Consider the following 26,633-nt stretch of genomic DNA (forward strand, 5'->3'; position numbering starts at 1 on the left):
GCCTGGCTGGAGTGGAGGAGCTGGGCGGGAGGACAGAGAGTGTGAAAAGCCTGGAGGGTAGATGGTCCGCGGGGAGAAGTCCACACTAATCCCAGGATTTGGGTGGGGCTGTTGCACTGTTGGGCCGGGTAGTGGGCCTCAAAGTCACATGACTCTCCTGCTCTCCATGGAAGGAATGCATTGCCTCCCGCCACCCTCAGGTCCAGTGTGTGAGCCGGGACATGGACATGGCCTCTAGTAGAGGGTGGTGCAGGGTGGGGTGCTGGGGTCCTCAGGGCTAGCCCCTCAGCAGGGCGGGGCGGGCAGCTTGTGCTGATTCAGACATTTCCAGGCCTGGCCTCAGGGCCCAGCGGCTCATTGAAACCAGCTGCTCCTTCTGGCGGGTGGCCCTGCGGGCGGGCGGCCCCTGGCTCTCCCTGGGATGACCCCTGGCCTTTGCGTGGCCTGGGGAGGGGTGCCGATGGGGGAGAAAGGGGTGCCGACGGGCGAGAGAGGGGTGAGGCTCAGTGGCTGGAAGCGCCCCCTGCCGTGTCCTCTGGAACCAAATCTGGTCAGCTTCCCCCGGCCCGCTGCCTGGTCCCTGGTCCCCAGCTCTCTAGGAGCTGAGCCAGGCTGGTCGCTGGGTCCCCAGTCTTTACTCCTCCGTGCCCCAACTTGGAACCTTCTCCGTGTCCTTGTCTCTGCTTGTGCCATTCAGGGTTTTGTTTGACATAACCTCTCATTCAGTAGATATTTCTGGAGAGCCTGCTGCGTGCCAGGCCTTGTGCTAGAATGAACTTCCCCTCCGCTTCCTTCAGCATGATGTCTTCAGCTTGTAATGGGGAGCAGCCGTCTTATCCGAGGTCAGACCTCTGGCTGCCTCCACTGCTGGGCTGAGTCCCGGAGGCTGTCGGGACAGCTGGGAGGCTAGCTCCTGAGAGAGAGACAGTGTGAGCCTCTGTGCTTGGCCTCAGGACCAGCCCATTGTGTAAACTTTGCAGCAGACGGGAAAGGAAAGGAGGCCACGGTGACCCTCACCCAGGAGGGAGGAGATGGAGTTACTCAGTGTAGGGCAAGTAGCTTTGAAACCCAGTTACCTCTGAGCACAGGAGTAAACTTCCAGGGTGATGCCCTGGATGTCTGAGAAGCAGAGACTCCACACCAGAAAGATTCCATCAGTTACCTGGAAAATCATTTCTATCCACTTTGATGCTTTTGACCTGTGGTGCTGGAGAAGACTCTTGAGTGTCCCCTGGACAGCATGGAGATCAAACCAGTCAATCCTAAAGGAAATCAACCGTGGATATTCATTGGAAGGACTTATCCTGAAGCTCCAATACTTTGGCCAGCTAATGCGAAGAGCTGACTCATTGGAAAAGACCCTGATGCTGGGAAGGATTGAAGGCAGGAGGAGAAGGGGATAACAGAGGATGAGATGGTTGGATGGCATCACTAACTCAATGGACAAGAGTTTGAACTCCAGGAGATAGTGAAGGACAGGGAAGATTGGCATGCTGTAGTCATGGGGTTGTAGAGAGTCAAACACGACTTAGCAACCGAACAACAAGAACCACCCAAACCATGCAGTATGAATTAGACCTGATGGTTTTGCACACGTTGTTATATTGCCTGTAACTTTTTCATGACTAGGTTTGTGAGTTCTGCCTTTCCAGGTTCACTGTAAACATCTTGAGGGCAGAAACCATATCCTTAATTTCCCTGTGGTACCTTGTTCAGTGCTTCACAAAAACTTGTCATTGTCACGAATGAGAAAACCTCTGGAGGAGCAGCCAGAAAGGTGGTCAGGAGGATGAGGTGGGTCCAGCCTCCAAGCACCTCCTGTGACGTGGCCCATGCAGCCACCGGCCCAAACAACCCATCACTGGTCGGACAATCAGAGGGGACCCAGGCACCAGGCCTCCAGGGAAGTCAGGAGCATGGACTGGTGTTCCAGACTGGGAGAAAGGCTCTGTCTCCAGGACCTAGGGCTGTGTGTTTATCAGAATTCTTTGGTTACAAGGACAAAATCCTGATGCAAACCAGCTCAGCGAAAAAAGAAAAGAGAGAGAAATGTAGCTGCAAATGATCCTGAATGATGCATGGAACAGAGGAAGAGCTGTAAGAACTCAGGGACGGGCTGGACATTCTGCACCCTGAGCACTCGCTCCCCCTCCTTCCATCTCTCAGCTTTGTATCTCTTCCCATAGTATCCCTTCCTTGCCTACAGCAGAAAGCTCTTTTCCTCGTGGTAGGAAACGTGGCAGCCCCAGTTTAGAGAGGGGACTTCAGTGTTCCGAGAGGGGCTCTGGTTGGCCCTGTTTAAGTGCCAGTCACTGTGGCCTGGGAATGGACATGATTATTGGCCAGTAGTGAGCCTCGTGGGCTTCCCTGGTAAATCAGCTGGTAAAGAATCCGCCTGCAATGCAGGAGACCCCGGTTTGACTCCCGGGTCAGGAAGATCCCCTGGAGAAGGGATAGGCTGCCCACTCCAGTATTCTTAGGCTTCCCTGATGGTTCAGACAGTAAAGAATCCTCCTGCTATGCAAGAAACTTGGGTTCAATCTCTGGGTCAGGAAGATCCCCTAAAGGAGGTCATGGCAACTCACTCCAGTATTTTTGCCTTGGAAAATCCCCATGGACAGGGGAGCCCAGCAGACTATAGTCCATGAGGTCACAAAGAGTCGGACACGACTGAAGCGACTTAGCATAGCACAGCACAATGAGCCTGGTGCCCACTCAGCCAGAGATACAGGAAAATTCTTTATAAATAAGAAGGGGAAGAGGACGGGAAGTTTGCTGGGCAGACAAAACAAAGACCAGAGACTGTGGGTGGCTCCACGAAGTCAGGGATTCTGTTACCCTCTCCATATCTTCCACACAGAGCCTGGCCCCTACCAGCCCATATGGCGACAGAGGCTGGGTTGTATCTGTGTGACTCAGTCCTGGACCCTCAGTGCCTGGCACCCTGCCCGGCACCCGTGAGATTCTCAGGGAATACTTGTTGAACAAATAAATGCATGGTGTACAGATGGCCGTCAATGCATGGTTACCTGCCTGGCTTCATTCATTTGTTCACTCCCTGAACAAGTGCACTGTGACCCACACCTGGGTGCCTGGTGTGGTGGTGTTGGTGTGACCATCCAGATACGGGGGGTCATCCTTGTCCTCACTGAGGACCCTACAAGGTCCCAGTGAGGGCCACTTCCACTCCCTGCACAGCCACCCGAGGCTCCCAGGTGAGTGGAGCAGGGCTAGAGGGCTGGGTAAGGGTGGAGGGGACCTTCTTGGGTGGGAGAGCCTTCTCATGATGAGGGGCATCAGGTCTTCGCTTTGAGCTCCTCCTGCCACCTCCCGTGTGCCTGCAGAGAGCAGAGCTCGAATGACGGTACAGAGTCAGTTTCCAAAATGCCTGGTTTCCTTCCCATCCCTTGAGCATCTTTAACTTGGCCAAGCCTGGGCCTCATCTCTGCTTCCATTGACCCCTGGAGAAACAGCTTTCTTTCTGGGGGGACCCAGACCCACCCCTCAACTCTGGGTGAAAAATGCTCTCCCCAGAGGCCCCCAGCCCCCTCCTTAGCAAAGCCCCAGGGTTCCACTGCTGAGAATTCCCCTCGGCCTCCCCGCTGCTCCCAAATTCCTTTTCCTTTTCTCATTTGCTGCCAAGGCAGTTCTGTGACCCGCATCCCTCACCTTCTGTCTCCTCCAGATCCTCAGTGACTTCAGAGTCCGAAGGCCCAGCTCCCTCTGCTGCTCCCAGACACCTGGACTTGAAGGGCTTGTTTGCCCTTGTCTCCTGCTGTGTCCAGACCCACTGTCTGTAGCTGGGACAGTACGGTGTGTCTCCTCGTGTTCCTGGCATTGCCTGGGATATATGCAGGGAGAGATGGGTCATTGAACCCAGGACCTTGGACGGCAGAGGGAGGAGGGACTTGCAGCAGGGACCCGGGTGACAAAGGAGGATGCTGAGGCCTTGACAGGTGCTGTGCTTGGGCGTCCTGCTCTCTCCCCCTCTGGGCCTCAGTTTCCTCATCCAGTGCTGGGAAGGTGGCGTCTCCTGACCACGTGGGCCTCTTTTGGAGCCTTCACTTGCCCTTGTTACCACTGCACACCTGCGAAGTTGATGTACCGTGCCTGGGTTTTCTGGCTGGGGAGGAAGGGAAGACACTGGCCCCCGGGCTGCTATAGGCTCCTGTGATGTTTTGGGCTGTGTGTCCAGCCCCATCTCTAAGGTCACCTACGAAAGCAAGTACTACTTTCTCCCTTTTCCGGCCCCGGACCCTTTCCCTCCCCCTGCCGAGGGTTACTTTCTGTTGCTGATGGTCCTAGCTGGAGTGGAGTTTCTGAGAAACAAATGCCCAATTCAGTCAAATGCTCGGGCAGGCCTGGATGGAGTCCTGGGCCAGTTTGTGGTTCCTGGAGAGGAGCTGGAAGGGAAGGAGCAGGTTAGGGCGGGGGGCAACAGGGACGTCTTTGCTGTGGTGGTCATGCTTGTTGGCCCCTCAGGAAGTCACCTGTGTCTTGTCTAAAGAGGACCCCATCCCGGTGTCATCAAAGAATAGAGTGACCGGTGTCCCTCCCCACCAGCCTTCCCACTTTGGAGTTCCTTTATTTCTTAATTCTAACAAATCTTTTAAAAAAATGTTTTATTATTTATTTATTTGGCTGCACCAGGTCTTAGTTGCATCTCGCAGGATCTTTGATCTTCGTTACAGCATGAGAACTCTTAGTTACAGCATGTGGGGTCTAGTTCCCTGACCAGGGATCAAACCTGGGCCCCTTGCAATGGGAATGTGGAGTTTTAGCCATTAGACCACCAGGGAAGCTGCCCACTGTGGAGTTTCAGCATGCAGTGACAGGAGCTGTGGTGCTCTGTTTTAGTGAAATTGATTTGGCAGCTGGGACGAGGAGCAGAAAGTTAGGTTGGTTGTGATTGTTATCTGCTGCTGCTGCTAGGTCGCTTCAGTCGTGTATGACTCTGTGCGACCCCATAGACAGCAGCCCACCAGGCTTCTCCGTCCATGGGATTTTCCAGGCAAGAGTACTGGAGTGGGGTGCCATTGCCTTCTCTGGATTGTTATCTAGGCATGGAATCCATTCATTCATTCTTCATTTGTTCATTTGTTATTTTATTAAGCAGTACCATCTGTTGAGTGGAGTTACAGGTACTGAGGATACAGTGTGAAGAGGAAGTCTTGGAAATTTCTGAACAAGAGGGGAGACAGAAAGTAAACAAAACCATGTTAGTTCATGAGCTCTGGTTCTGGAAATGGAAGGTTAGCTTTTATCAGTCTGGTTCTCTGGCTAAAAGCCCTTATCGGTTAATGATAAAACATAAAATACAGTGGTTCAGGAGCAGTCAAAACCAGGCAGAGCCAAGGAGGAAACAGTCCTTGAGAGAAAAGATGAAGTGAGTGGTTCATTTAAGCAGCTTTTTGGCTTCCCTGGTGGCTCAGACGGTAAGGAATTTGCCTGCAATGCAGAAGACCAGGGTTCAGTCCCTGGGTGTGTAAGATCCCCTGGAGAAGAGAATGGGGGCCCGCTCCAGTATTCTTGCCTGGAGAATTCCATGGAGAGAGGAGCCTGGCGGGCTACAGTCCATGGAGTCATAAAGAGTTGGAAATGACTAAGCAACTAACACTTTTCACTTTCGTCCTGAGAACACTATCCAGTTTGAGGAGCTGCAACAGAATGGGACAGCTTTACTGGTCAGAGTGTGGGGCTTCCAGAAAAGCTAAAAATCAAGAGGGAAAATCCTAGAAAGGCAAGAGATGTCCTCATTCAAATTCTCCTCAGATACTTGGCAGCTCGAAACTGCATAGGCAGAGTGACGCTTTAGGGAACCCATCGAGAAACAGCAGTGGGGAAGAAGAGATTTCAGTTGCTGCCTAATGCTGAGAAAACAAGAGTTTGGAGTTCAAGTTCCACTGAGTTCGAGGAGCTTGGTAATTGCCTAAGGTTTTCTTTTGAAATGCTAGAAGGGCCTCACCTTATGATTAAACCCAAGGTTAAGGGCCACACCTTAAGACTAAACTAAAAACCGGAACAGCCCCACCCTAGCAAACCTAAGCCCCTGCAGAATCAGGATGATCTACCACTAATTTAACTGCCTGCCACAACAAAACTCCACATTCTTTTAAGGAAGATAATGCGTCCAGACGCCCTATAACGTGTCATCCACAAGTCCAATATGCAATAATAATAATAAAAAAGAAACATGCTCCTGGTAACATTATCCACTATGTCCAGTATGTAATAAAAGTTACTATACATGCAAACAGCAGGAATAATCAACAGAAAAAATAGTCAGCAGACCCAGACTCACAGATAGCCCAGATGTTGGAAAAATGTCAGATAACAATAAATGATGGGGAGATAATTATGCTAGAGAGTAACTCTGACTACTTTAGATATGGAAGTCGGAGAGGGCCTCTCTAAAGATGTGCCTTTTTTAATACCAATCTCAGGCCAATTAAATCAGTCTCTGGAGTGGTACCTGGGCACCTGCATTTTTTATTTTTTGGTGCACTGTGTGGCATGCAGGAGCATGTGGGATCTTAGTTCCCTGACCAGAGATTGAAGCCATGCCTGCTGCATGGGGAATGCAGAGTCTTAACCAGTGGACCACCAGGTAAGTCCCCAAGATGTGACTTTTTTTTTTCTGAAATGCAAAATGCCAGGCAGAGGAGACAGTGCAAAGGCCCTGAGGCAGGAAAGAGTTAGGCCTGTTCAAGGAAGGGCAAGGAGGTCCCTGTGACTTGAATAAGGGGGAGCAGTTCGATCTGAGATTAGACTGATCGGCAGGACCAGAATATGTGGGATCTGATGGCTCATAGCAAGGAGTTTGAATTTCATTTATAGAATGATGAATCACCTTTGAAGGTGGGAGAGAGACTAACATGACATGTTGCTTTTTCTTTTGCTATAAGAGAAGCTGTCATTTCAAATATTTAACCGCCAATTACATTTCGTTTGCTTTAGCTGTGTATACATGTCTTTTACTCATTTTCTACTATATTGGTGCCATTTTACTCCTAATTTATTATATATTTTTTTTGTAGAAGCTGTTTTCATTTTAGGGAATAAACTATTTGCCTCTAGTAAGTTACATGTGTTTTTGTCACTTGAATTCTGATTGTTTTTATGGCGTTTTTTGTGCCATGAAAAAAATCATGTTACTGAACTTACCACTGTTTTCTTTATGACTTTCAACACACTGATATTATTATTATTATTTTTGAAAATATTTATTTGACTGCTCCAGGGCATAGTTGCAGCATGTGGCATCTAGTTCCCTGACCAGAGATTGAACATGGGCCCCCTGCATTGCGAGCACAGAACACTCCAATATTATTTAAAAAAAAATTTTTTTTTAGGACTTATTTATCTTTAAAAGATCATGCTGCATGGCCATGATGAATGGCTTACAGAGGGAGGATCAGGCCTGCATGATGGAGCAGAAAGGTCTTGGGGTTTGGATTCAGAAGATGGGGGGCCAGATTTCAGTCTCAAGACTCTGGTCAAACTGTTACACTACCCATAGTCAAATTCTTTGGCTATAGTATGGAATCATCAGGAACATTTATGGTGCTCTTATAATGTGCTGGATCCTGTTCCAACACTTGACATGTATTATCTCATTTAACCTTTACAATAGTTTCATGAAGAGGAAGCTGAACAGTGCACCCAACTCACGCATTAAATGGCATAGCTGGGATCTGAACCCTGGCAGTCAGACTCATGCTTTGGAGGCGTGAAAATTGTCCTGCAGAGCCGGTGGCTAGTGGATGCAGAAGTGCTTTGGAGCCTGGGAGGTGCTGTGTGTGTGGTGTTGTACTCAGTGGCAGCTAGGGCACAAAACGTGAGGTCACAGAGACCTGGGTTTGCTTCCTGGCTGTGTGATACCACGACTGGGTCGCTTTGTGGCTCAAATGCATGTCCACTTCTTCCTTTCTCTCTCTCAAAACCTTAGAGATATAATAAAAGCTTTGAGATATAATTCACATATCATAAAACTCACGCATTTAAAATATGCATTTAACTGGGTCTTAGTATGTTCACAGAATTGTGCAGCTATCATGACAATCTAACTTTATTTTTTAAATGATTGGGTTTATTTATTTGTCTGCGCTGGGTCTTAGTTGAGCAAGAGGGATCTTCAGTCTGTGCTGTGGCATGCGAACTCTTAGTTGCAGCCTGCGGGATCTAGTTCCCTTGACCAGGGATCAAACCTGGGCCCCCTGCACTGGGAGCGCAGAGTCTAAGCCGCTGCACCACCAGGGAAGTCCCATGCCAGTTTGATTTTAGAACATTTTCATTCCCCCTAAAGAGACCCTGTGCTTTTTCTTAGCCACTCCCCATTCCCATTACCCAGCCTAGCCCCAGGGAACCACTGATCTGCCTCCTATAAATTTAAGTCTTGATTTCTTCATCAGTGTTTGGCAGGGGGCAGGTTGGATTTCAGTGTCTTCCATAGAGTGTCTGCTTAGCGAGGTGATGGGTGAGAAGATGCGAGACTGGGGAAGGCAGAGAGCTAAGTGCTGTCTAAAATCTCAGGAGTGAGATGGTTATGGGATGTGAATGGTTGGGTTTGCTGGGGGTGGCCTGGCGAGTGGTTTGGGAAGATTCTAAATGAGAGGAAAAGATGGAGCCAGTGAAGGTGAGGAGCAGCGGGGAAGAGTGAGACAAAGCAATTTCAGGCTGGAGAACTCTGGTGGAAAAACAACGCCATGTAACAGAGGTTTTGATAAAGGCCGCAGTGCGGTGTCTGATGTAAACACCTTCCCCTTCCTCCTGAGATCTTCATAAAAGGAAACAGCCCCCAACTTGCCCTGTGGAGTTTGGTTTGCTTTGGGGGAGACAGGACGGAAGGCTGAGTCCTCCTCCAGGTGCTGTGGGACCAGGGCAGAGGCTGGCCATGTGGGCTCTGCCTTGACTGGGCACAGGGGGCCAGCCGTGCCTCTCACCACCCCATGCACAGGGCCAGTCGTGAGGATGGAGTGATTTATCATAGGAAGAAGGCCCACAGCCCACTACCAGCGTCAGTGTCTGCAGGCAGCCTGGCCGTCGGCAGCAGCCAGGAGACCCCTGTGATGGCCTCGTGTCCTGCTTTCCTTCCAGAGCCCAACGTCTTCGTCATCTTCAGCCATGGACTGCAGGGCTGCCTGGAGGCCCAGGGTGGGCAAGTCCGAGTCTCTCCAGCCTGCAATGCCAGCCTTCCTGCCCAGCGCTGGAAGTGGGTCTCCCGAAACCGGCTCTTCAACCTGGGCACCATGCAGTGCCTGGGCACAGGCTGGCCGGGCACCAACACCACCGCCTCCCTGGGCATGTACGAGTGTGACCGCGAGGCACTGAGTCTTCGCTGGAACTGTCGCACCCTGGGCGACCAGCTGTCCCTGCTCCTGGGGGGCCGTGCTGGCAACACAACCAAGGCTGGCAGCTCTGAGCGTGGTGACCAGACCCGCAGCGGCCAGTGGCGCATCTATGGCAGCGACGAGGACCTGTGTGCGCGGCCCTACTATGGTGAGAGGCTACCCCTGGTGTCAGGGGCCTGGAGCCACGAGGGACAGATGCGGGGGAGACAAAACCTTGGCCTCCACAGGCCTCTGGCAGTCAGCTCTTTCATCGTCATGGGAAGCATTTAGGGATCATGGAGAAAATGAACTTCAGAGCATTTATTTGCCTTAAAAAAACTTACAAAACCTGATACACTCTTATAAAGACCTCAGTCAGTTCAAAAGTGTATAACGTACAACTGAAAGAGAAACCCCTTTTCTCCCAGGCCCACTCTTCAAGGGGACCCCAGGGTCACCGTCCACAGGTGTCTCCATCCCCCTTTTGCACGGATGAATGGGGACTGGAGTCAGCCTGTGAGAAGCCTTTCCTGGTGGGCAGCTCCATCCTGGGGGCCCTTTCCCAGGATACCCCCTGGAGTGCCAAGATGGAACTTGGCATGTGAGGCAGCTGAATTTTGGACAGGTGTTAGGGGCCCTAGGGGACCCCCTTTCCCAGCCCGATGGGATGAGCAGCGGGACCTCTCCCAGGCTCCTGGGCTGACCCAAGGGCAGAGGCAGCCTTCCGGCCACTGTCTGGCATCGCTGCCCCCTCCCTCTCTCTGCTGACCCCTGCCCACCCCGGCTCCCGAGGCCGTAGGGGATTTTCCCTGAGGGATGAGCGGGCTGGGCAGCCTCTGGGGTCCAGATGCCAAGGGCCTGGCTCCCCTCTCCTGCAGAGGTCTACACCATCCAGGGCAACTCCCACGGGAAGCCGTGCACCATCCCCTTCAAATATGACAACCAGTGGTTCCACGGCTGCACCAGCACTGGCCGCGAGGATGGGCACCTGTGGTGCGCCACCACCCAGGACTACGGCAAGGACGAGCGCTGGGGCTTCTGCCCCATCAAGGGTGAGGGCCAGTGGGTGGGGTGGCAGGAGGTCGGCCCTGGGGTGGGGAGTGCAGCAGGTGTGGGCGGTGGAACTTTCCAGACTCGAGTGAGAAGTGCCCCCACCCCCCACCTCCATAGGGTCTCTGCATATTCCTTGAGGGACCTCCCCTTGGACCCCGCAGAGCGGGCCGGGGCGGGACCCACACCTGGCTGTCATGGTGGCAGGTAACGACTGCGAGACCTTCTGGGACAAGGACCAGCTGACCGACAGCTGCTATCAGTTCAACTTCCAGTCCACGCTGTCCTGGAGGGAGGCCTGGGCCAGCTGCGAGCAGCAGGGGGCAGACCTGCTGAGCATCACGGAGATCCACGAGCAGACCTACATCAATGGTGAGGCGGGGGCAGGGGGCAGCGGGCAGGACCCCAAGACCTGTCCCCACCTTGAAGGGTGGCCCTGAGCCCTTTCTGCTGCTGCTGGAGGGCAGGATGCAGTTGGTGGGGCAGCGAGTGGAGGACTGGGGTTAGGATGACCCCCCCACCTCACTGTCGCCCTCTTGTGGTCAGGGCTCCTCACTGGCTACAGCTCCACACTGTGGATTGGCCTTAACGACCTGGACACCAGTGGAGGCTGGCAGTGGTCAGACAACTCGCCTCTCAAGTACCTCAACTGGGAGAGTGGTGAGGCGCCGGGTTTGGGGTGCAGGGCGGCCTGGGGATCCCACAGGCACTTGGTCTCCTAGGTACTCCTTCCCTGGTACCCTACTCTAGACCAGCAGATTTCCACCCACTCCAGATTGGGTGCCAGTGATCCGTGCAGCACGTTGTCTAAATTAGGAATGATGCCCTTTCCTGGCGGCACTTGGCCTGGAAGGTGGACTGGATTTCATCCCCATGCAACCTTTCAGCTACGGGCACTGGGGCCCTCAGCAGGCCTGGCCAGGGAGGGTGGGCATGGTTGGCCCAGGCAGAAGGTCGTGGACCACGTGAGCCCCGGGGAGGAGGCAAGAGAGCCGAAGCGCAGCGCTGGGCATCTGAGCGGGCTCAGGCTTCCAGGGAAGCGTGAGGCTCGGGGGAGGGCTCCCGGGCCAGGGGGTGAGTTCCTCTCCCCTGGGGCGCTGGCGCCCTGCGCTCCCCACAGATCAGCCGGACAACCCGAGCGAGGAGAACTGCGGGGTGATCCGCACGGAGTCGTCCGGTGGCTGGCAGAACCGTGACTGCAGCATCGCGCTGCCCTACGTCTGCAAGAAGAAGCCCAACGCCACGGCCGCCGAGCCCCCACCTCCCGGTGAGTGGGGTGGACGTGGGTGGTGGGGGGCTCCTCAGGCCACAGCCACTGCCCACCCACCCTCACAGCACAAGGGGCTCGGATCCTCCCTCTTCTTAAATGGTTCTGCTGAAATCTGAACAAATTGAAATGTGCTATTCATTCATTCTGGGACATTTGTTGGGAACTGTATTAAATGCTTCACGACCCATCCTGTCCTCCTGGTGGTCGCAGTCTGCCGCAGGTGATGGACATGTCAACCCACAAACGGAATATCCCGAGTTGTTGTAAAAAATAGAATATATATTAGAGAGCTTTGAGAAGAAATTGATCAAGCTCTTGAGAGCTAAGGAGGGTTTCCAGGAGGTGACATTGGATTTGGGCCTTTCAAGTGAAGTATAAGTTTAAAAAGCCATAAAGAGGTGTGGGGAAAGGGCATGCCTGGCAGAGGGAAGGGCAGGTGCAAAGGCATGGAGGCCTGGAAGGTCACAGCAGCTCTAAGGTCGGCGAGGATTGCACCCTGAAGGTTAGAGTACAGATGGCCACTACTTAAAAGTGTGGTCCCGGGATGTCCCTGGTGATCCAGTGGTTAAGAATCCACCTTCCAATTCAGGGGATGTGGGTTCAATTCCTGGTCTGGGAACTAAGATCCCGTATGCTGCAGAGCAGCTAGTGTGTTACATCCACAGCTACACAGAAGCCAGAATGCTGCAACTGAGACCCAACACAGCCATAAGTAAATAAATATTAACAAAAAAAAAAAAGCATGGTCCCTGTCCCAGCTGCCACTATGAAGGCCATGGTGCTGCGCATCACCCAGGCCAGCATCACAGTTGGAGGAGAGCAGATAGGCGCCATCAGATGGGTCATCAGCGTGTTGTTGGGTATTTCCCTGGAACTGGAGCATGTGGTCCGGAAGATCTTAAACCTGCATGTGTTTGAGGATGAGAGTGGGAAGCACTGGTCGAAGAGCTTGATGGACAAGCAGTACGATGTGCCGTGCCAGTCCTCCCTGCAGCGCGTCCTCAAGGGCAACGAGCCCACTTCCACCTGGCCATGCCCGCAGGGCAGGCTGAGGCCTTTTACAAGGGCCTCCTGGAGCCGCTGTGCAAGGCGGAGAGGCCAGAGCTCATCAAAGGTGGCAAGTTCAGTGCCTGCCTGCAAGTCCACATTCAGAACGATGGGCCTGTGACCATGGAACTGGAATCTCCGGCCCCTGGTGCTGTTGCCTCTGATCCAGAACACCTGTCGAAGCTTGAAAAGCAACAACAGAGGACAGAAAAAGCCAGAGCCAAAGGGCCTTCCGGATCAAGCAAGAAGAGAAGTGCTCCCCGCAAGGAAGACCACAAAGCCGGCAGCGGGGTGGAGGGGGACATGTCCTCTGAGCGGGAGCCCGTAGGTGGGCCAGGCGCAGTGCATTATCATTGAGCAGAACTGGATCCTGAAAAATTCATGAAAGATGCTAGACACCTACACTACTTTAAGAATTTGGAACCGAATCCTGAAAAGGAAGATGGAAATAAAAAACTGGGAACCTACAAAAAACAAAAAACCACCAAAGGAGTGCTACCGTTTTCTGCTGCTGCTGTCGTTTAACAGAGGAGATGGGTGCTGCCAGCGTGGACAAGGCGCCCCACCCAAAGAGCAGCAAGGGACACACCCAAGGGTTCCCTCGGGGAGCCGTGGTGGTTCCCCTGATTCTCTGCTTGCTTTTGGAACAGGCTGACCCAACATCACTTGTCATCGAATCCTCCTTTTACACTATGGTGTATTTCTAAGTGTCTGTGATGGGTCCCAAATGCATTCACGCTGTCCATGTTTTTCCAGAACAGTCGTCCATAATAATATATTATGTGAGAACGTAAAAAAAAGTGTGGTCCCTGGACCAACAGCACCTTCCCAAGTGATGTTGTAAGTGCTTATTAGAAATGCAGACTCTCAGGTGCCTCGCCCCTCCTCCCCCCAATTACTTGAACTAGAGCCTGCATTTCACAAGATCTTAGTGACTGGTGTAGAGTTTGAGAAGTACTGGCTTAGAGGGCACGGGGACATGAACAGTTCAGAAGGGCAGGTTGCAGCCAGTCCCTAAAGGATTTTGGCTTCCCGATGAAATTCAGGTGGGGCCAGGTAGGCTGTGGGAGCCTTTGCAGGCTTTTAAGGCAGGGAGTGTCTTGCTCACATTTGTGATTCACCGAGGTAGCTTTAGGGGCAGGGCGCCGAGTTGGGGTGTGGCCTTCATCCAGCAGCTTAGTCTCAGAGGTGCCGATTGAGGGTAGGTAAACTCATATCCCCTGCAGGGTTGCTGAAAGGCTGGAGACCTGGCCTGGCTCAGAGGAGCATCTCCATGGGCTGGAGTGGCTCCTGCAGGAGTCCAGTCCCCATGGGGTGAAGAGGGGATTTATATAAAGAAATACAGCAAGACAAAACAAAAATTCACAAAACACAGAAAGTGGAGAACTTACAGAGCAGACTTTTGCTTCTGACCATTAAAGTGTTGCCAAAGGTTGATTTGGGGCCATTGGCCACTGTTCTTTCCCCTCATCCCCTAGGGGATCAGGAGCAAAGGTTTAAAACATTGGTGCCCACATCAAGGGCACCTCACCTCCCCCTGGGGGTGGACACGGGGGAGCCTGGGGCAGGCAAAGAAAGGAGGGTCACAGGGCTGGTGTGGGCAGGCCTTGCCCACATGGTCCCCTTTGGGCCTGGCCCCTCACCGAGTCCTCTGTACCCTGGATCTGCCCAGCATGGCTGCTGTGGGGAGCCCTCCCCTGGGGCCTCATGAACTTGCAAATATGTCTCTAGCCTTGGATTTCCTCTTTCATCCCAGCCCACATCTCTCTGCGTGAGGCATATTTTCTTTTTTCCTTTTGGCTGCACTGCATGGCACGTGGGACCTTAGTTTTCCAGTCTGGGATGGCATCCGCGCCCCCTGCAGTGGAGGCACAGGCTCTTAACCACTGGACCGTCAGGGAAGTCCCAGGGTGTTATTTTCTAAGCAGTTTCTTGGGTGGGTCCTGCCTTCCAGCACTTATCACTCGAAGCATGTCATTTCAGAGGCAGGCACCATCGGGCCCTGAAGCATCCACGTTTCCTGAGCTTCCTCCCTCCCACTAAACTCTTCTGTCCAGGTGGCAGCCTCGGGTCTTAGCCCAGCTGCTGACAAGAGATGATTGACAGGTCTTGAGCCACTGAGGGAGCCCGCTTAGGCTCTCAGCCCTCCCCACTTTGCCGGGTCTGCCAGAGACAGTATGGCCAGTCCTTGGAGCATCTCCCAGGGTGGAGTGTATCCCAGTGGGATGATGCTTCAAGTGGGTACATGTTTTCTTGCCCAGCCAGGCAGAATCCTGCCCGAACCCAATGTTGTAGGTGGTTTGATGAAGTCCTGTTTTCTCTTGCCAAGGCCCAAGTGAGAGCTTGTTTGCATCAGGTGCCCTGGGACCCCAATCCCTAGAGGGTGAACTTGAAATGCACGGAGATGGGGGTGAGGAGGGGCCTAAGACCGGTCGGTTTCTCAGCCCTAGGGTTCAGGGAGAGGAAAAGGGGTGGTGGAGGGAATGAGAGGAAGAATTTCAACCAGCAGATGCCTGCCAGGCAGCAGTGACTTCATGAGCTGCTGACTTGGGAGGGGGGTGCATTTCCCACCTGCTTCATCCTGGACTGATGTGGCCTGCTCCATAGGTGTTCTTTTCTTTCTTCTTCTTTTTTTTTTTTTTTAATATTTATTTATTTGGCTGCACCGGATCTTAGTTGTGACAGGTGGGACCTTCAATCTTTGTTGTGGCATATGGTTTTTTTTTTTTTTTAGTTGCAGCACGCAGGATCTTTAGCTGTGGCATGCAAACTCTTAGTTGCGACACGTGGGATCTAGTTCCCTGACCAGGGAATGAACCCAGGCTCCCCTGCACTGGGAGCATGGAGTCTCAGCCACCAGACCACCAGGGAAGTCCCCAGAGATGTCCTTTGAGACAGTGTCGGCGGTGTCATTTATGAAGTGAGGTGGACATGAGCTAAGCTGGAATCTTACAGCAGGAAGCCCCATTTTACAGAGGAGGAAACTGAGGTTCCCGGGGCAGTTCTGTTCTGAGTCCCCATCCATCTTTCCCTCTGAGAGCCCCAGCTGGAGGGGCCATCCTATCTTGAGTGGAATCTGCCACCATCTCCCAGGGCTCCAGCTGCCCTGAGGGTTTTGTCTTTTCAACATCCTTCGGTATTCAGACCTGGCTTGGTGGGAAGAGTGGATCTAAGACACATTTGGGGAGGAGGTGGACTTCAAGGCCCTGTCTGCGTTGACACCCAGGGGGTCTGAGCCCATGCTGGGCGTCTCGGCCCCTGAACAGCGGCCTCTCTGGTCTCCGCAGATGTGTGGGCCAACGTGAAGGTGGAGTGTGAGCCCAGCTGGCAGCCCTTCCAGGGCCACTGCTACCGCCTGCAGGCTGAGAAGCGCAGCTGGCAGGAGTCCAAGAAGATGTGTCTGCGGGGTGGGGGCGACTTGCTCAGCATCCACAGCATGGCGGAGCTGGAGTTCATCACCAAGCAGATCAAGCAGGGTGAGGGGCTGCCTCCCCAACGCCCGTCCTGGGGGCTCAGGCACTGTCCTCGCCTCCCCTGCCAGTGGAGAAGGCCGACCTCCTGATGTCCCCTCTCCCCTGCCGCACCCCCCCAGAGGTGGAGGAGCTGTGGATTGGTCTCAACGACCTGAAACTGCAGATGAATTTTGAGTGGTCCGACGGGAGCCTCGTGAGCTTCACCCATTGGCACCCCTTTGAGCCCAACAACTTCCGAGACAGCCTGGAGGACTGTGTCACCATCTGGGGGCCGGTAAGAACCTCTCTCCTCACAGGGCCCCCAGACCCCGCCTCCCGGTGCCACCGCAGCTGAGGGGTGTCCCGTTATTGGCTCCTGCTTGTGACCCCACCCCCTTGCCTCTCGGAATCCCTCCTCCCCATTTGTCTCCTTCCCGTCCGCGTGGAGAGATTGCCAGGGTTTGACTCTCCTCTCCACTTCCAACTAGCTGGGTCATCTTGGGCAAGTTACTTAATGTCTCTGTGCCTCGGTTTCCTTAGCTGAGTTTCCTTAGCCTCAGTTTTCCCAGCTGTCAGTGGAACTCTAAAGGTGCCATCCTCAGAGGGTCTTCATGAGGATTAAAGGAGTTCAATGAAACCTTTGGACGTTTGTCTCCCGGTGATCATCTTGATCTCCTGCGGGCTGCACTTCCCCGCCAGCAGGTGGCGTCAGAACCCACATTATGGGGACAAGCTCCCCAGGCAGGGCTGCTCCCTGCCAGCCCTACCCCAGGGCAGGGTCCTGTCCTCTCAAGAAATGGTGGCGTTGTGACTGTCTGCCATGGCTGTGGTTCAGACAGTGTGGGCGGATGAAGGAATTGATACAGGGTTTCAAGCAGAGGTAAGTCTGTTCCTTAAAAGACAAAACCGTAGGACAGACTACCGACCTCAGAGACGGAGAGGACATTCTGCCTTGAGATACAGCCAACAGTGCCAGGGACCCCAGAGGCGTCTGGCTTAGAGGATGCTGTTTTAGGAAATGGCTACTTACTCCAGTATCCTTGCCTGAGAAATCCCGTGGACAGAGGAGCCTGGCGGGCTATAGTCCATGCGGTCACAAAAAGTCAGATACAATTGAGAACGCGTGCTTTTATTGAGCATCTGCTAAATACTGCACATTTTCCTGGGGGCTGAGACACACAGACACCTCTGCCCTCCGGATGGCACTCAAGGCAGGCAAAAACTGCTGGCTGGATGCACTCAGCACAGAAGCACCAAAGCTGTTAGGAGGGGCTGAACTAAGTTCCTCTTCAGCTCCATCAACGAGGGGAGGGTCTGGGCACACAGTCTCTGCTTGCCCTGGATCTGCAAGTACTGACTGGACACCTTGCCAAACTGGGAATCTCATCTGTCTTAGCCAGCTTGTCCTTGGTGTTTATGACGTGAGCTAATTTAAATGAGCACCTTTTCTATTTTGACAGTGCTTGTCAAAGTTTGGAGGCATCTGCACAGCTACTCTGTGCTCACATCAGCCTAGTGAGGCTTATGGCACTAATCCTGCACGCCCCCACCCATTTTCCACCATGGAGCACAGAGAGGTCAAGCTTCTTGCTTGGAGTCACACAGCAAGTCAGAGGCAGGGCCAGGTTTGGGAGGTTTGGGGGAGAGAGACTGACACTGCCCCTCACCCTGTGTCCCTAGGAAGGTCGCTGGAACGACAGTCCCTGTAACCAGTCCCTGCCGTCCATTTGCAAGAAGGCAGGCCAGCTGAGCCAGGGGGCTGCCGAGGAGGACCACGGCTGCCGGAAGGTGAGGGTGCTTCTGGAGCTGCCCCGGATGGGGCCAGCCAGAGGGGCTCCCGGGGGCAGGAGGGCAGGAGGAATCCGCAGCCTCCTGTGGTATCCTCCCTTTTTCCTGCCCTCCAAACTGCTCCATCCAGAAGGAGTGATACAGGATGAGGTGGGATGGGGGTAGAAAGCTGTTGGGAGGAAGTGGAGCTCCCCACTCCACCCCAGCCCTGAGCCCCCTCTCCATGGAAAGCTGCAGAGAACTCAGAGGTGGGGGTAGGCAGGCCCCCCACTCCCACCCCCAAGTCTGATCCAGTCATCACCTGTGTGGAGGCTGCTGGGGACCACCTAGGTCTCCTCTGTGTACCCTCGCTCTCCCCCAGCCCCCGCTTTCCCACCCATCTTTGCTGGCACGCACACCAGCCACAGACACAGTGTGTGCTTGTCTTTCTCCTCGGGTGGGGGTGGGGGAACCAGGCCACCCTGGTCACCCTCCCTGTGAATGAGTCGGGGAGACAGGGTGTGAGTGAGGGTGAGGGCGAGGGATTGACCCATTTCCCTCCTTCAGTCCCACGCCTACCCCCCTCCCTGCCCCGACAGGCAGGGATGTGAGCAGTGTGGAGCGTGTGGGCAGGCTGCTCATAAAGGCCACTTTGTGGTGTCTGGGCCCCTGGCGGCTCCCTCTGCTGAAGCCACGTTCCCCCTGCCGGCCCCTCACTGCCAGTCTGGTTCCTCACTCTATCTTCCTTTGGATCAAGCCGCCTTATCACACCCACCCACCTGCACCCCGAACTCTCCCCTAGGGGAGAGCAGGAAATGCCTGCAGGCATGAGCTCTAGTGGGGAGGAAGGGAGAGCACACGGGACCGGGCTGAAGAGTGTGGGGGCCAGCGTGGTTAGGGGCTGGCCGGGGCTCTGACCAGGCTGGGTGAAGCAGAGGGGCTACTACTAACTGTCCCGCGCCAGGGCCGGCCTGGAGTGGGTGGGGGATTGTTGAGCTGCCATGGTTAACACCCCAAGAGAGCCAGGGGTCTTAGCACAGTCCTGCTGGAATATGGGGGTCTGTGCCTCTCCCCCCATACACACATATACATACACATGTAAACACACCTATATGAAAAGGAAGAGAAAGTGTTAGTTACTCAGTCGCGTCCAACACTTTGTGACCCATGAACTGTAGCCTGCCAGGCTCCTCTGTCCATGGAATTCTCCAGGCAAGAATACTGGAGTGGGTTGCCATTCCTTTCTCCAGGGAATCTTCCCAACCTAGGAATTGATCCCAGGTCTCCTTCATTGCAGGCAGATTCTTTATTGTCCGAGCCACCAGGGAAGCCCCCCAAACACACACATATACATACATACATAAACACACACACACACACACACACACACACACACACTTCCCTGATGGCTCGGTGGTAAAGAATCCGCCTGCCAATGCAAGAGATGTGGGTTCGATCCCTGAGTTGGGAAGATCCCCTGGACTAGGAAATGGCAACCTACTCCAGTATTCTTGCCTGGAAAATCCCATGGATAGAGGAGCCTGGTGGGCTCCAGTCCATAGGTTCGCAAAGAGTCGGGCATGACTCAGAGACTAAACATCAATGACACACACGTACACACACATACTCATATACACATACATGCGCATATGCATAAATACGACTAAACACATACATCGACACACATATACACACACCAGCTTGTTCTGAACTGGCTCCTGCCCAGGGGGCTGCCCCCCTCCCCCCACCTCACCTCTCTCCCGGGCTCCAGCCCCCGCCCCCGCCCCAGGTATCCCCCTCGAAGGCCTGCTGGAGGCGAAGACCCTGGTAGGCACCTGGGGTCATTTTAGGAGGAGCAGGGCTGTGGCGGGGATGGATGCAGTCTCTGTGGCGTGGGTTCAGGCCTGGGCTCCACCTGTACAGTCTGTATAAAATCAAGCCATGTAATGTCTCAGAGCCTCAGGTCCTTGTCTGCAGGGGCGGAGAGGCCCTCAGGGCGACCCAAGGGGCCATGGGTTGGTGGGGTAAAGCCTCCCTGGTCTCCTGGGGTGGGTTGGGGGGGCTGTTGCGAGCCAGCCGTGAAGGACGGGCGGTCTACTGCAACTTTGCTGCCCCTCACTGAGGGCTTGTTCTCCGCCCCCACCGCCCTCAGGCGGGCACTGCCTCCATTCCATTACTCCAGCTTCTCCAGGCCCCTGAGGATCAACCAGCCCCCTCCACTTGCTGGCCGCTCTCCCAGCTTTTCAGCTCTCATTTCCCAGCCAGCTGGCAGTTTTCCCAATACGTCTCTTGGTTCAAATACCCGAGAGAGGAGTCCAGTGGGCCACTCATCTTTCTTGGCCAGGCCACAGGCCGGGTGACTGGCTGCCTCCCTTGGGCCACGCTTCCACTCTGGACCTGGCAGCTGTGGGTGATGGTAGGCGGGGCAGTGTGGCGTGGCACAGTGCAGACAGCACAGGAAGAGCCGGCTCTGGTGTCAAACCAGCCCCCTCAGTCCTGTGCTCAAGCCTGCAGAAAATTCAGTGGTGCCACTGCTGGCATCCCCACCCCAGGATTTATCAGTGAGAGAGAAGAAGCCCTCCCCCAGACACCCCCTTTTCTGCCCACTCTCTTGAGCCAGGGTTGGACGTGGCACAGCCCCTCCTGCTACTGGCTGGGAGAGGACCAGGTGACCTACAGTGAGGCCCGGCGCCTGTGCACCGACCACGGCTCTCAGCTGGTCACCATCACCAACAGGTATGAGAGGGGGACCAGCCCACCCCTATGTCCTGGTCGAATGCGGTCCCTCCACCAGAAGGGGCAGCAGCCTGCCATCAAGTCCAGAGGGACTTGAGCATTGAGTCCCTCTGAGCTTCAACTATCTCCAGGGCCTTTTTCTAATATTATCATAAGAATGACTCTTGTTTATTAGGCGACCCCAGCATGGGGCAGTTCCTGGGCGGGGGGCAGAAACAGGCCTCTATGTGGGCTGGATGCCCCAAAGAGGCCTTGAAAAGTGAAAGTTAGTCTCACAGTCTTGTCCGACTCTTTGCCATCCCGTGGACTGTAGCCCGCCAGGCTCCTCTGTGCTTGGGATTCTCCAGGCAAGAGTTGGCTCGTGTCTGATTTTTCTCTCAGCAAGGCGTGGAGATGCAGACAGCAGCGGGGGTCAGCTGTGTCAGCTGCAGCTTCCCCAGGGGTCCCCACTTCCCTGAGCAAGTTTCCGATCGGCTGCAGCACCCAGGCTCCCTGAGCAGGCCGTCTGGCCTGGGGCCCCCGGAGCTGTGGGGGTTGAGCTGCCTGCCTTGACCAGCCTCTCTCCCGCAGGTTCGAGCAGGCCTTTGTCAGCAGCCTCATCTACAACTGGGATGGCGAGTACTTCTGGACGGCCCTGCAGGACCTCAACTTCACCGGTTCCTTCCGCTGGCTCAGCGGGGACGAGGTCATGTACACCCACTGGAACCGGGACCAGCCTGGTGAGCCCCTCACTCAGCCCCCTTCTCGGCGGTGCCTTGGTGAAGCCGGGAGGGCCATGGTGGATCACCCCTGCCACGACCGAGACCCAGGGCTTCATAGGAGACAGCATTCATAGAGTGTGGTAATATGGATAGAAGGATGGCCTCCAGAGCTGAAATGCCTGGCTCGGGTCCTGACTTTGCAGTTTATTAGCTGTCCATCTTTGAGCCTCAGTTTCCTCATCTGTCCAATGGGGATAATGGTTCTTTCCTCACGGGGCTGACATGCGGCTTGCATGGGTTAATATATGTAAACCCCTTGGAATAGTGGGCATAGAACAAGTGCTTCCTATTATGCCATTTCACATTTATTATCTTAAAAAAATTTTTTTATAAATCTTTTATTTTTTTGGCTGTGCTGGGTCTTCCTCGCGGGCTCAGTGGTTGCAGTACACAGGCTTCTCTAGTTGCCCGACAGCATGTGGAATCTTAGTTCCCCAACCAGGGACCGATCCCATATCCCTTTGGAAGGAAGATTCTTAACCGCGAATCCACTGTTATCTTTTTTAAGGAAGTCCCCTGTTATCTTTTTTAAGCCTTTTCAAACATGGAGTAGATGATGAAACAGGCTCAGAGAGGTTAAGCAACTTGCCTAAGATCTCACAGGAGCCAACACAGAGTGAGGCTTCTGCCTCCATTTCCTTCCTGCTCTCTCCAGCCCTGCCACCCCCAACCCCACAGCACATGTCCCTGCAGAGATGGCCAAGCTGGCTCCCCATGCGGGGGCCATGGAGGTGCCCCTCGGGGATGTGAGGCAGGGCTCAGTGTGTGGGTCCCCTCCTCCCTCCTCCAGGGTACAGCCGTGGGGGCTGCGTGGCCCTGGCCACAGGCAGTGCCATGGGGCTGTGGGAGGTGAAGAACTGCACATCGTTCCGGGCTCGCTACATCTGCCGCCAGAGCCTGGGCACGCCCGTGACGCCTGAGCTGCCTGGGCCAGACCCCACGCCCAGCCTCACCGGCGCCTGTCCGCAGGGCTGGGGCTCAGATCCCAAACTCCGGCACTGCTATAAGGTAGGCAGCCTGTGGGCCTCAGGGTGGGGGGAAAGAAACAAGAGCAGAGAGACAGCATCCCTGGCAGGGTGGATGGTCCCGGTGGGACCCAGCCATGATCCGAGCAGGTGGGCCCTAGAGAAACTTCTCCCCTTAGGTCCTTTCTGTTGAAACTCTTGTCAGTGTCCTCTGAGGCCTGGTGCACAGCAGGTGCTCAGTAAACAATTGAGGAATTGAAAAACCCACAGAGACCATCAGTTTTAGAGACGCTCAGAGGGGGCCAGGCTGGCAGCTCTTTAGAATTGCCCCGGGAGCGTGATTTATATGTGACCCCTTATATGTGGAATCTAAAATGTGACAGAGATGAACCTTTCTATGACATAGAAACAAAATCACAGATGTAGAGAAGAGACTGGTGGTTGCCAAGGGAAGGGGGTTGGCAGAGAAATGGAGTAGGAGGTTTGGGTTAGCAGATATAAGCTTTTATATATATAATAAGTAAAGAACAAGATCCTACTGTATAGCACAGAACTATATTCAATATTCTATGATAAATCATAATGGAAAAGAATATTAAAAAAGAATCTGTATATATTTATGGGCTTCCCAGGTAACACTAGTGGTAAAGAACCCGCCTGCCACTGCAGGAAACATAATGAGACTCGAGTTCAATCCCTGGGTCAGGAAGATCCCCTGGAGGAGGGCATGGCAACCTACTCCAGTATTCTTACCTGGAGAATCCCATGGACAGAGGAGCCTGGTGGGCTACAGTCCATAGGGTTGCAAAGAATAGGACATGACAAGCGATTTAGCCCGCACACACATATATATATTTATAATTGAATCACATTGCTGTACAGCAGTAATTAACATAACATTGTAAATCAATTTTTTTAACCGAAGTACTTCTGTACTTCGGTTTAAAAAAATTTAAAAATCTTCCAGGCTGTCACTATAGAGATGGGGATTCAGTGGGCTGTGGTGGGGCCTGGTGATCTGTGTTTTTAAACCTGGCTGGGTTTGGGAGCCACTGAGGTAGTCCAGGGTCTTTTATTATAGAAAGATACTGAAATCCAGGGAGCAGAGGGACTTGCCCACAGCAAACTGTGGCTCTGCTGGGATAAGAGCCCTGATTGCCCCACTCGTCACTGGGACCATCTCTGGGAGGTGCCTGTGCCAGTTTTCCTCCCCAGGGGCTTCCTCTCTGATGAGCAGGGCTGTCTTAACTAGCCTCGACACCCTGTCCACTGAAGCCCCAGCCCCCTCTCCACACAAGTCATGGGAGGGCAAGTGTCCCGTGGGGAGGTAGGCCGGGGGACAGCTTGGACTCTGCCCCTGCAGGTGTTCAGCTCGGAGCGGCTGCAGGATAAGAAGACCTGGGTCCAGGCCCAGGGGGCCTGCCAGGAGCTGGGGGCCCAGCTGCTGAGCCTGGCCAGCTACGAAGAGGAGCACTTTGTGGCCAACATGCTCAACAAGATCTTCGGGTACTGAGCTTAAGGCGCTGGCCCATGTACACGTGTGTGGGGCTCTTGGTTTTGCTGGACACAGGGCAGTGGGCAGGGGGAAGGGGACCCCAGCGAGGTCTGCCCGAGGCTTGGAATGACCTGTGTGTCTGCTGCTAGTGCCAGGCCTGCCCTGTCCCCACTTAAGTAACCCTGGTCTCGCTGGAGTTGGAGACCCTGTGTTGCTCATGTGAGCCAACAGCACCCTCTCGGACTCTCAGATCACACAAACCTAACCCTAACTCTTAGGGGCTTCCCTGGTGGCTCAGCAGTAAAGAATCCACCTGCAGTGCAGTAGACACAGGAGATGCAGGTTCAATCCCTGGATCGGAAAGATTCCCCTGGAGAAGAGAATGGCAACTCACTCCAGTATTCTTGCATGGGAAATCCCAAGGACAGAGGATCCTGGTGGACTATAGTCCATGGGGTCACAAAGAATCAGACGCGACTGACTGAGCACACATACAACCCTAATCTTTACCATCTTTCCTTCTCCTTGGCAAAATCTATAAGCTTATCCAAGTGAGTGCCCCTTCCTGTAACCCTACACCATCCCATAATAACCCACACTTCTCAATAAACAACTTTTCCTGAGAGACAGGACGAGAAAGGCTGCAAAAGTGAGCATTTACCCATGGGGGTTTCCCCCAGAACCCTGTCTGTGTCTCGTGGGTTCCTATGACACACAACCCCATCATCCCTTAGCCTTGGGAAACATCCAAATGGATCCAGGTTTCCAGATCTTAATTCCAGGGACGTCTCCTCCCAGCAAACAGCACAATGACATTATTTGACTAGTGATTATTAGAGCCCATGTTGATCACTTCTTGCTGTGTGCCAGAGGCTGCAGTAAACATTGAACCCACATTCAATGCTCTCCTCAACCCTACAAAGTAGACATTATCCCTTGTGGGCTGATCAAGAGGTTGGGTTATTTGCCCAAGGTCACAGAGCTAGCTGGTCCAGGGATGACCTAGGACTGGAGTCGAGGTGTGTTTGAGTCCATGGCCCCAGGTCTATGCACTGCCCCTGTCTACTTCCTAAAGTGGAAGTCTGCACACTTGCTGGAGGGGCACACCCTACTCAAAGGGCAGCAGTGGAAGGGGCCAGGCCACACCTGCCCTCAGTCAGTGAGCGGGGTGCCCGGCCCAGCTGGCCCAGTTCTCTCTGGGGAGAAGACATTTTACGGTGGGCTCAACAGTGTTTTCAGTGTGAACCCCAGATGGAGAGGCTCCAGGCCCCCGGGACTGCCCGAGTCACAACTGCAAGGATTCCCCTACAACTCTGACCCTCCCCATGCCTTCTGTCTCCACCCCTGGGTTGTGCTGAAGTGAATCCGAGCCCGAGATCCACGAGCAGCACTGGTTCTGGATCGGCCTGAACCGTCGAGACCCCGGAGCCGGGCAGAGCTGGCGCTGGAGTGATGGACTTGGGGTAAGGGGGCCTGGAGGAAGCGGGGCGGATGGACGAGATGTGGGCGTGGCCTTTTGGAGTGGGCGTGGCCTTTCGAAGGTGCACGAGGTTCAGTAGAGGCAGGGCCTATGGCAAGGAGAGGGTGGTGGGGGTGCCTAGCCCAGGTTGGGGCACGGGGTGGGGGTCGCAGCTTATGCCAGGCCTCTCGTTGGTCTGCTCTGGGGTTGGGGGTAGCCTGTGCCTGAGGCCCCTCTCCCCCTCTGACGTCACCAGTTCTCTTACCACAATTTCGACCGGAGCCGGCACGACGATGATGACATCCGCAGCTGCACGGTGCTCGACTTGGCCTCCCTGCAGTGGGTGGCTATGCAGTGCGAGACGCAGCTGGACTGGATCTGCAAGATCCCTCGAGGTTGGTGGGGCGGCGCTGCCGGACCGGGCAAGGGATGACGGGCAGCAGGGCCCGGGGTCCAAGGAAGGGTCTCCCTTCTCTGCAGCGTGTCTGTCCCTGTTGTCCCCGTAGGCACGGACGTGCGGGAGCCTGACGTCAGCCCGCAAGGTGAGGCTTCCTGTCCATCCCACACCCCGTGGCAGCCGGCCAGGGAAGGGCTTGACCAGGACAGAAGGGAAGGGGGTTAAGGGTTTGAGCCGAGGGAAAAGGGGATCGGGGCACATTACTGGTCCAGGTCAGATGGGCTCGCAGGCCCGCCTGCCCTGGCTGCCCTGAACCCGCCTTGTCCTCCTTGGGCGGGGTGGGCAGGCAGCCGAAGCCTGGACTCCACCCACATGCTGCCCCTGCAGGCCGGCGGGAATGGCTGCGTTTCCAGGAGGCTGAGTATAAGTTCTTCGAGCACCACTCCACGTGGGCGCAGGCGCAGCGCATCTGCACGTGGTTCCAGGCTGAACTGGTCTCAGTGCACAGCCAGGCCGAGCTGGACTTCCTGGGGCACAACCTGCAGAAGGTGGGCATGCCAGCAAGCAGGGAGGGCAGCCCGGGAGCCAGGGAAAAGGCCCTGCCAATCCTCACCTGCCTGCCCGGCTTCCCCAGTTCTCTCGGGGCCAGGAGCAGCACTGGTGGATCGGCCTGCACACCTCAGAGAGCGACGGGCGCTTCAGGTGGGAGTCCTGGCCGGGCGGTGGGTGTGGCTGGGCAGCGGGGCGCATGCGTGGATGGCTAGCAGGGACTCGGGCTGGAAATGAGAGGCAGCATCGCACACAAGAGACAAGATTTGGTTTTGAATCCGGTTCTGCCCCTTGCGGGCTGTGTGGCCTTGAGCAAGTGACTTAACCTTTCTGGGCCTCTCTTGGTTTTCTCACCA

At 54.6% G+C, this 26,633-nt stretch overlaps 1 protein-coding gene and 1 pseudogene across 2 annotated transcripts in view; both read left to right on the forward strand.

Annotated features, from left to right (window-relative positions):
* Positions 1–26,633, forward strand: part of MRC2 (mannose receptor C type 2) — a 59,641-nt gene that overhangs the window by 24,159 nt on the left and 8,849 nt on the right. For both annotated transcript variants that reach the window (XM_061392275.1, XM_061392276.1), the window contains exons 2-18: positions 9,097–9,498; positions 10,208–10,381; positions 10,587–10,751; positions 10,926–11,039; positions 11,500–11,646; positions 15,984–16,172; positions 16,289–16,443; positions 17,829–17,936; positions 20,536–20,651; positions 21,222–21,370; positions 22,203–22,420; positions 23,741–23,883; positions 25,233–25,335; positions 25,588–25,726; positions 25,838–25,873; positions 26,116–26,276; positions 26,363–26,430. In XM_061392275.1, coding sequence (XP_061248259.1) covers positions 9,097–9,498; positions 10,208–10,381; positions 10,587–10,751; positions 10,926–11,039; positions 11,500–11,646; positions 15,984–16,172; positions 16,289–16,443; positions 17,829–17,936; positions 20,536–20,651; positions 21,222–21,370; positions 22,203–22,420; positions 23,741–23,883; positions 25,233–25,335; positions 25,588–25,726; positions 25,838–25,873; positions 26,116–26,276; positions 26,363–26,430 — 2,587 coding nt within the window. The remainder of the gene's footprint in view (positions 1–9,096; positions 9,499–10,207; positions 10,382–10,586; positions 10,752–10,925; positions 11,040–11,499; positions 11,647–15,983; positions 16,173–16,288; positions 16,444–17,828; positions 17,937–20,535; positions 20,652–21,221; positions 21,371–22,202; positions 22,421–23,740; positions 23,884–25,232; positions 25,336–25,587; positions 25,727–25,837; positions 25,874–26,115; positions 26,277–26,362; positions 26,431–26,633) is intronic.
* LOC133232614 (D-aminoacyl-tRNA deacylase 1-like) lies at positions 11,656–15,976 on the forward strand (annotated as a pseudogene).

This window comes from Bos javanicus, chromosome 19 (assembly GCF_032452875.1).
Source record: "Bos javanicus breed banteng chromosome 19, ARS-OSU_banteng_1.0, whole genome shotgun sequence".
Lineage (NCBI taxonomy): Eukaryota > Metazoa > Chordata > Mammalia > Artiodactyla > Bovidae > Bos > Bos javanicus.